A 9,792-nucleotide genomic window follows, 5' to 3' on the forward strand; every position below is an offset into this window, starting at 1 on the left:
TGTGATCTCGACTTTGCAGGATGGACTTCGATGACGAAGACGGTGAAGGCCCCAGTAAATTTTCAAGGTGAGTTTGTTTTATTTTCCTTAGATCCAAAGCAGCCAGTAGCTGGCAGTCACCGTACGGAATTACACGGGGTATAATGTCTGTCGTCGTTGAAAAAGCCGCTGTCCGCACTCTGACCTTCTCACTGGTCCCTCGCTCTGTGGCCGTTTGTCAGCCAGCCGTTAGCGACCTGCCGCCTCCCAGCCTGGGTGACCAGAAGTTAAGTAGCAAGTTCTTAACTCTGCTTTGTAAGTGAAACAGGGGCTGCCAGTGTGAATGGACCCCTTTCTAGAAGACAGCCCTGGGGTTCCGGTTGAGAAAAACCACCAGAGCAAGTCCCTTTTCTCTACCGTGGAAAATAAAGAGAAGTACGAGAGCCCTGGGTGGCCTCGCCCTGCAGGCAGGGTGCAGACCTGGGTTTAGCTGCTGAGAGCTGCGACCCTCGCTGGCCACGTGGCGGCGCCACTGGCTGTGCTCCGTGGGTGTCCCGAGTGCAGACGACCTCGCAGACAGGGCTCCAGATCACGGGCGTCGGGTGTCACGTATGTTACATACGTGTAGGATAAGGCAGGCCCAGCCCTACACTCTTGCTATTGTTGTTCACTTGGTTTAAGGTGTGGTAGGAAGTTTGGCAGAGCTGAGCGGAAGGCACAGATCACTCCGTCCTTCTTAGCAGAGTTCCCATCTGTCCCCAGCCTGTCCCCTGCCCTGGCATCCTCCCGCCAGCCGAGCCCCAGCCCCCCTAGGCCTTGGTGGCTGCTGCACTTGAAAACGGGCCACAGGCGACGGGCACTTTTCTCCTGTGTCCGTGGTCCGCGGCCTGGACCGACAGCCTCCGTGGCTTTGGAACGGTGTTTAGGGGAACAGTGGCCGTGTCCAGCCCGGGGCCCTCAGTGCCATGTCCGCTTCCTCGTAGCAGCTGGTTTTGGTCGCGGCTCCTTTTACAGCCGCGCCGTGGTCGCGAAGGAAGCGCACCTTCCCGCCGGGCCGAGAGGAACGTGCATCTCGTCGCTGCCCGGGGATTGCCAGGGCCTCCAGGTCGGAGGAGACTTGTCATCCTAGTGCGTCCTCCCCGAGAACGCCTCCCTCCGTCCCATCCTCCACCTTCAGCTTTGGGGGAGACGGGAGAGGAGACAGAGACGTTTTGACAGTTACCGACTTTGGAGTTTCCGACCACAATAAGTGTCAACACCAGAAGTCTGTGTTGTTTTCCCTCGTGCAGACAGAACCAGCCTGGGCGTCCACCCATTTCTTGGGGTACGTTTTGACAGCGGGGAGTGCTCTGCCCCTGACATGCGGCCAGCCTGGGAGACGAGGACACGTATGTCCCGTCCCATTCGCTCTCGCCATACACGGCTCCCTGCGCGAGGAAACAGTGACTTTGACTCCTCTGTGCCAGAGTCCCCTTGAGATGGCACCTTAGCCTAGGAAATGGCCTTCCTGGGTCTGGGAACAGGAAGAGGAAGGGAAATGAGAGCGACGTCGGTGCGGTGTCGGTGGTGAAGTCACGTGCGGGGTACAAGGAGCTCGTCGCGGGAGGCCCGATCACTAAGAAACAGAAGCCCCAGACTCCGCGACTGTCTCGCGAGCCTGTCGGTTGGGTCAGGCTTTACCTCGCCAAGGCTCAAACCTGGGCTCTGTGACCGCGTCTCTTCCCCTCCAAGTCGAACATGCGAGTGACGAGCCCCCGACACACAGGTACTGACAGGGTGGAGTGTGCAGGCCCCGGAGCCCACCTGACGCTCAGAGTAGGGCTGCAGCGGGCCACCGTGGATGGCCCGCGGGTGCCTCTGGCTGCCCAGGGCTGGGGAGACGCCTGTGTCCACGCCCAGCCCCCCACTTGGCAGTGGCCGCAGCTGCTGTCCAGGGGAGCGGCGGAGGGCTTGCTTCGGACTGTCCCCCTCCAGGGCTGCAGGACACGCCCTGGGGCCGCTCCCCCTTCTCTGCTTACCACCAGCCAAGAGAGACCCCTCCAGGTAGGGCCTGGGAGCCGGCGCCCGGGAGTTCGTTGACTCAAAGTCCAGGCGGGGGGCTGCGCCAGGAGTTCCGACCCCTGATGTTTGTCAGTCAGCTTTCCCAGCTTTTCTTGAGGGGGCTCCAAATTCAAATGTCCTGCCCATCAAGAGACCTCCTGTCTCAGTTTTTTATTTGGGGGATATGGTCACAGTCACATAGCAGCTGAATCGTAGCCAGTTTGTGGTTCCTACCTTGTCACGGCCAGGCCCGTCACGGCAGCCTCGGATGGAACCAAGGAGTAGGCGTGAAGCTGCCCCTGCTGCCTGATCTCGGGCGTGCGCACACGTGCACACGCGTGCACCTGCACACACGCGTGCACCTGCACACACACACTCCAGGATCCCGCCTTCCAGGGCCAGAAATGCTCTCAGGCCTGCTTCCCCCCTCGCCCCCGTCTCTCCCGTGCGTCTTTGGGGACTGTGACGTGCAGCACCTGGCCCTGCTGACATTGGACGTTTCCTTCCTCCCACGCAAAGTGTCGGGGACCTGGGGGCAGGAGCTCGATTGTAGAGGGCTGAGCACTGGCTGGGAGGTGAGGAAGTGGAGACCGGGGGACAAGGCTTCGAGCGGTTTGTATGCGGGCTAGAAAGCGGGGGGTCACTCGGGGCTCAGGAAGGGGCTGCTTTTTAAGGACAGAAAGACTCTGAGTGCGTCTACGCGAGGAGGGGAAGTGTGAGGGTAGCCGGGCATCCGGAGGATTCAGGAGGGCGGCTGGGGAGGGGGCAGGGGAGGGACAGGTCCAGACCCCCGAGAGGACCCGTCTGCCCTGAGGCAGAGGGAAGGAGCCGCAGGTGTCGCTGAGTGTGAGGCCGGTGGGTGAGCGGGAGTCATGGGGGCTAATTCTCGTGGCTTCTCCCGTGCCGAGCGGGAGGTGGGGCCGTGTGCGCAGCTGAGCTGGAGAGGGAGGCTTGGGATGCCCCGGTCGAGTTCGCAGGAGGCTCACGCAAGGCAGAGCTGTGAAAACCTTACATCCCGTTTCAAATCGCAGGCCGTGAGTGCGAGGGGCCCCTGTCTGCACGAAGGCGCAGTCTCCCCCAGCGGTCCCTGCGGGTTGGATACAGCAGGACGCAATTTCTTCCCGGACTCGGGGCTGGCGGATGAGGCAGGCGCAGCGAGGGTCGGGGTAGGTTAAGGTATTGACGAGAGGGTCGTCGAGCGGCCAAGCTATGGGTCCAGCTGCACAGGGCGGCCGGACACCAGGGAGGACGAGAGTTGACAGTGCGAGAGGAAGATGGAGGAGGCTGGAAGTGGGAATGTGGTCAAAGAACAGTTCCGACCGTGGGAGTCTGGGAAGGCTGGAAAAGTAGGAAGCTGTGGTCAGATAACGGGCAGTTGTCAGCGTGGGAGAGGCGGGCTGCGGTCACGGGAGAGGAGGCGGTGGGGAGTGCAGGGTGCTGGGTGCTGATGCAGGGTGCAGGGTGCTGGTGCTGGTGCAGGGTGCTGGGTGCTGATGCAGGGTGCAGGGTGCAGGGTACTGGGTGCAGGGTGCTGGTGCAGGGTGCTGGTACTGGTGCAGGGTGCTTGGTGTCTGTGTGGGCAGCCGGCGGCGACAACGGTGAAGACCCTCGAGGGTGGTAGAGACAGATGTGTGTGCTTAGGAGGAGGGCCTGTAGCCAGAGAGGCGAAAGGAGCAGGGCGCAGAGCGGCCCTTCTGCCCGCGGGGCCCGGACTGGCTTTCCTCGGGCCTTCACGGCTCTCACGGCCCCTCTGTGCTGCCCGGGAGGGGCCGGCCCAGTCCCTTGAAGGCCCGACAAGATCCAGTCTTCTCTCCTGGGCATCGGATGGGGGCCAGAGCCAGTCTGTGCCTGCCTCGCACCGGCGGCTGCTGACGGCCGCAGAGGACCCGCGTGCAGACCCCTCGGCAGCCGCTCTTGGTCTGGACGGTCCCTCCAGACGGCCAGGTGGCAGGTGCCTCTGTGAGGGTCTCCCCGCAGCCTGGGCTCCACCCTGGAGGGTCAGCTCCCCGAGAGAAGCCATAGTGGGGGGAGAAGGGGGTTGACGCCTCTTTTGCAAGAGCAGTGCTGAAGCCCTTTCCGGGTCGGGAACGGCGGGAATTGCGGAAAGCCTCGTCAGGAGCTCGGGCACCCACGGCTCGGTGAGTTGCTCAAGAACAGAGGTTATCGCTGCGAGTTCTGAAAAGGGAAACACCCCTGGTGACCCGTGTTCCGGCTCCGATACAATCTGAGGAATTGAGTGCAGACCTCGCCCTGCGTGAGGCCCGGCCCCAAGCCTCATGCCCTGGAGGGTGGCAGCTGCCCGGTGACGCTTACGCAGTGAGGAGAGCAGTGTTTTGCTTGTTTGGGGCAGGTTTGTTGTGGTGACCGGCGGGCTTGTTGTCAGGGTCGGGAGAGGCATGCGCATCTCAGGAGGCAGACACGGAGCTGAGGCACCACAGAGGAACGTGGTCGCGGTGCCGTCTCCGGCCCGGCTGCGCCGCAGTCGGTCCTCGTGCGGCCCGTGTGGCTGGGGAGCTGGCAGGGCGGCGAGTTCTGGCTCCTCCGCATGGGACCGTGACAGCGTAGGTGGCCTGGCTAGCGCTAGACCTGGTCCTGTCTCCGACGGCACCCTACGTTGGTCTGCCTGCTGCCTTTACGTCCTCACAGCTGGTCACCTTGACGTGACCAGCGAGGCAACAGCAGGCGCTTAGGTTTGCTTACTGCGTGGCTCCGCCCAGCCAGGCCCGCACGAGGGCTTCCTGCGTCTCAGGGTCCTCAGCCTGTTGCTCAGGGAGCTCCCCGTCACGGGGTCTCACGGCATCCTCTCCTGGCCTGTGGGGCACAAGGGAACGGCCCAGGGACTGTGCCAGCACCGTTCACGCTGCTGCCCCTGCTGGCCCGTGAGGTCCCTGTGGCATCCAGCACCTGTCCCTGGCACCCAGCATGGTGCCTCCCAGACCCCGCAGTGTGCCCCACATGCCCCAAGTCTGCGGTGACGGGAGTCCCCAGCGTGGGGCTCTCTGGTCCAGTCGGCTTGCTCTGGCTCCGTGCCCCCCTCCCACGGGAGACGGGAGGCCTGTGGGGATGGGCGACCTAGCCATTGTCTGCAGAGCTCATGGATGATCTTTACAGAAATTTTCTAAAGTTCTTCTCTGTTGTGTTTTCGTCAGGAGGCTTATACCTCACGGACCTGATTAAACTTAGGAGGTCCCCTTTGGACCAGGGATGGAAAAGAAACCAGGTTAGCACGCAGTGAGTCGCACCTCTGCCTCCTATGCCTCGCTTTCCACAGCTGTGTCCTGGGGCCAAGCTCTGGGTCCTCCTGGCCTAGCGGAGGTGTCTTTGCTGCTGACGGCTCTGCCCGTGTCCCCAGCTGTCATCGAGGTGGGGCCTGCCACACATATCTCCTACCAATACGGGGTCCTCCTCCCAACGTGTAGGAGATGATTTCTTTGATGCTTCTCAGCCCCCAGCAAGCATGTGGGGCTCACACAAGTCGCAGACGCCAAGCTCACAGCCCACCCCTGCAGCCCACACCCTGGGGAGGAGGTGGCCCTGGCCCAGCAGGCACGATCCTCCAGATACGTCCCTCTGTGTTCGCAAGATGCGTTTTTTCCTCCCCTCGCTACCACGAAAGCTTCAAAATGAAACTGTACACACATAAGTGTCTGTCACTCACGTATCAAATCTTGCTGCTGGGTGATTGGCACCTCTGGGTCATTTTGACGTCTGCTGGTGCCTCTTGCACTCTTACTGCATGAGACAGACGTGGCTGGAGCGTGCTCTGGGCGAGGCAGCGAGTCCAGTCCGTGTGTGAGTGGCTGCCCTGATGTTGTCGGCGTCACGCTCCTCATCTCTCAAAGCGGGTTTGCCGAGAGCACCGTGGTGAGACTGCTTTAGCTCTCTGTGTGGGAACCTCACAGAGTTTTTTACCCTGACGTTTATGAAGCGAGGGGGTCCGTGGCAGCCTGGTGCAAGCGCGTCGGAAAATAGCGTCAGGGGCAAGCGTGCTCTGGTCCCGCCTTGGAGCCGTGTGCGAGGCCACCAGCCGGAGGGTGGGACGTGGCTCAGCAGGTTTGAGGGCATCGGGGAAGGAATTTAAGGGACCAGCCGGGTTTGCATTTTGAGAAGTATCAGAGGGAGATGAGGCTGGAGCGAAGGGACCGGAGGAGGCCGTTGGCCCCCAGGCGAAGAGAGGGCGCGGGGAAGGGGGCGGGGCTGAGAAGCAGCTGCCGGTGCTGGCCACACGCAGCTTGCGGGAAAGAGGCAGGAGTGCGCGCCCAGCCTGCCTGTGACACGGGGCACGTTGGAATGGGGCGGCAGCGGGGCCTGGTGAGCGGTCCCGCGGTGGCACCCGGGAGTCGGAGCGCAGACTCCAGGCCGCACAGGCAGGCGGAGGAGGGGAAGGTCCGTCCTCCAGGGAGCCCTGCGGAGTGGCAGGGTGGGCGGCGCGGAGCTCCGGGGCCGCCTCCTGTGCCAGGTTCCTGCCTGGCTTCCTTCGCCCCTCAGTCAGCTCGCCCTGCCTGGGCCCTCGGGGGCGGCTCCTCCGGGAGCGCGTGTGGCTGCCCGGCCCGAGCCGGGCTCGCTGCTCGTGCCGCCAGAGCGGCTGTGCCGGGACTGGTGTCTCCCGGATCCCAGTGAGCCGGCGGGGGGTCTGCTGTGGGCGGGAGGGCAGCCCAGGGTCAGGACCCTCCCCACTGGCCTCAGCCTCCGTCTCCTCCCCCGGCCCCAGAAGCCAGCCGCAGGGGCACCCGGCTGCTCTCAGCCCGGCCACACGACAGCCGTCTCCTTGCCGTCTGGCCACGTCTCCGGCTGTCACGCCCTGCGGCCCCGTCTCCTCCAGCCGGTCCCCTCTCCACCCTCAAACCCTTCTTCCCAGTTCCAGGCCTGCCTTTGTCCTGCTGACCCTCCCGGGACGTCCCTCCGCACGGGGACAGACGAGGGGCAGCTCCTCCTCCCCACGCACCGGCCCTCCCCGCCAGGGCCGCCACTTCCCTTCCTGTGGCTCTATCTGGTGGTTTTACTTTCTAAATACCTTCAGGAGCATTTTATCCCATTCTCCTTTCGTTTCCACCGTGCAGCTCTGTGTCTGCCTTGCTAATTGAACCCCCGCTGGCTGCGCACAGGGCGGGGCGTTCCTGGTTTTCTCTCTGTCCCTGTCCCTGTCCCTGCCCTGCGTGGGGCCCGGCCCACACTCTTATCTGGAAGGTGCAGGCTGGACGGCTCACGCTGCTCGCTGCAGAGACCTCCCCTTGGTCCGCGTGTCACAGCGGCCCTTGGCGGGTGCCCCTTGCATGTCATCAGGCCCGCCTGGCACGTCTGCTCCCCAGACGGGGGTGGGGTGTAAAGCTAATTAATACGCGGTGTTCGGAGGCATCCTGGCCCGAGGTTGTTCTTTTCCTGCTGGTGGCGTCTCTCTCGCTCTTCGAGCACCGGTGCACCGAGTCCTGCAGCAGACCTGGACGTATTTTTGGACAGTTCTTGAGTCCCGAGTCACAGCTTCGTCTCCGGGCTGTTGCACTGCGTTGGCTGAGACTCTCTTTCAAGCCTAAAGGTGACAGCCCAAGGGGGAAACATCCTGCCATGCCCCCCACCAGGTTTTCACTTAACACATCAGAGATCCAGCTCGGTAATTCCTCACGGTGCTTTTTGGAAAATTGGCTATTTGTTGTTTATCCAGCCAGGGATCCCCTGCTCTGTGACTATGCTGCAGACAGTGGGTTGGCGCAGAACAAAGGCTTGTTCGCCACTGTACGTAAAGTAAATCCGTGGCATTACTGGTCTGCTTAGTGACACAAAGAATGGCAGGGTTATGTGTTGCTCCCTCCCGTAGGGCCGGGGTAACCACATATCCAAGCCGCCAGTAACCACATTCCGTGTGTGTGCGCATGCACGTGTGCACATCTGTGTACAGATTCATGTGTGCATATAGCATGTTGGGAAACATCATGTCTTAGTTTCCTGCACTTATTAAAAAGTCCTTGGGTGCATGGAGTAATGAGAAAACGTCGATATATACTTAGGGATCGAGACTGCAGGAGTCTGCGCTCCCCACACACAGAGACCGGAGCTTGCCGAGGCGTCAAAGAGCTGCTTTGCCCAACGCGTCTTCAGGGCACTCAGCTCTGACACGTTAACCAGTTCTGAGTCACCTGGTGTTGCCAATGAGCCGTTTCGCCCCGTTAGTCAGTAACCGCTAACGTGATGCTTCTCTCTTTGCGCCTCCTGCCCCCGTGCTTTGTGGGAAGAGAGAATCACAGTGAGATCGAGAGGCGCCGGCGGAACAAGATGACGCAGTACATCACGGAGCTCTCCGACATGGTCCCCACCTGCAGCGCGCTGGCCCGCAAGCCGGACAAGCTCACCATCCTGCGCATGGCCGTGTCGCACATGAAGTCCATGCGAGGCACCGGAAACAAGTCCACGGATGGCGCATACAAGCCGTCCTTCCTCACGGAGCAGGTACGCCTGAACTGCCACCATGCGCGGGGGAGAGTCGGTGTCGCCGACGTGGCGTAAACTAGGTGGGTGGCGGGGTTCAGGGGGGAAGGGACGAGGCCAAGACGTTCTGTTTCCGCCGCTCACCGCGAAGCTCTCTCCTAGAGCGTTCGTCTGGCCTCTGGGCCTCCTGCTTTTGGGCTTCCAGTTACCTGAATGCGGCGTCACTCAGGAAACACAGCAAGCGTCTGCGCACTGTGCCTAGCGCACGGACGCGGGAGGAAGTTCGTAAACGCTCTGCGCTAGCAGGGCGGTGCCGGCAGTCGTCCCGGGCTGTGGTAGCAGCAGTGACACCAACAGGACCACAGCATTTGCAGGGACCTGGTCCGATCACCTCTTTCTGTGCACTGTTTCATGTGCTCTTTGATGCGGCCCGTGAGGAAGCCGCTGTTATCCATCCCGCGTTACTGATGAGCAAGTTGGGTTCTGGAGAGAGTCGGCAAACTGCCCAGAGCCAGTCCGCGGCTTAGTGAACGAGCCAGCACTTGGTCCAGTGAAGACAGGTTGGCAGGACCCCAAAGCCACACTTTTAACACCTGTATTCGTCTTTGAATATTTGGGAAGAAGAAACACAAGAAATGGCTAATGAGGTAGTAGTTTATAAATGGACCTACACGAGCCAGAGGCCGGTGTTTGGAATCTCGTCCTTCCCTGTGCTGGTCGTGGGCTAATCGGCAAATACCGGAGACTTCAGTTTGCTCTTCTGTGAAAGGAACTTTTTACCGTCCTGTCTCTGAGCTTTTGCAGGAGAAATGAGATGACAGATCTGAAAGCACTTTGTACACAGTGAGGGGGAAAAAGGTAAAATTGTACAGGTGTCAGGGAACGCGTTGGGAATGCAAAGGGACGTCGAGTGTAGGGTCTTGGAGGTCATGTTGTATTTAACAAGACACAGAGCATGTGGCCAGAACGAAATAGAGTGGAAGTGGCCCACTGTCACTGGGGGACTTTTTAGGACAGAGAAAGCACTGGCAGGCAGCCTCGGGTGGGAATGAAAAAGACGCCGTCGGGAGACAGAATCGTCTACTCTGTTGGAGCTGAGACTCTGCTCCCGTCCTGGGAGCTGGGTTTGGAAAAGGGGCAGGGACTGTTCTCTCGTTACTGTCTGCTCTGTGGCAGACGTTTCTGCAAGAGCTTTACCTACTTGATCCCTTTTTAAATCATCCCCGTGGTTGTGGCAGGTGTCAGGAAGGAACGGCCATGGTGCTGTCTGCCGCCCGCAGGACACGGGCTCCGAGCCTTGCTGCCACCTCTGAGAAGATAAAAGCAGTGACACTTCCCAGCCCGCGTGGCTGT

At 61.2% G+C, this 9,792-nt stretch overlaps 1 protein-coding gene across 1 annotated transcript in view; it reads left to right on the top strand.

Annotated features, from left to right (window-relative positions):
• The window catches only part of ARNT2 (aryl-hydrocarbon receptor nuclear translocator 2), a 141,703-nt gene that overhangs the window by 9,874 nt on the left and 122,037 nt on the right, over positions 1-9,792 (top strand). Inside the window, exon 3 of the mRNA XM_012660097.1 lies at positions 8,247-8,460. Within this exon, the coding sequence (XP_012515551.1) occupies positions 8,247-8,460 (214 nt within the window). The remainder of the gene's footprint in view (positions 1-8,246; positions 8,461-9,792) is intronic.

This window comes from Propithecus coquereli, unplaced genomic scaffold, assembly GCF_000956105.1.
Source record: "Propithecus coquereli isolate 6110/MARCELLA unplaced genomic scaffold, Pcoq_1.0 Scaffold655, whole genome shotgun sequence".
Taxonomy (NCBI): domain Eukaryota; kingdom Metazoa; phylum Chordata; class Mammalia; order Primates; family Indriidae; genus Propithecus; species Propithecus coquereli.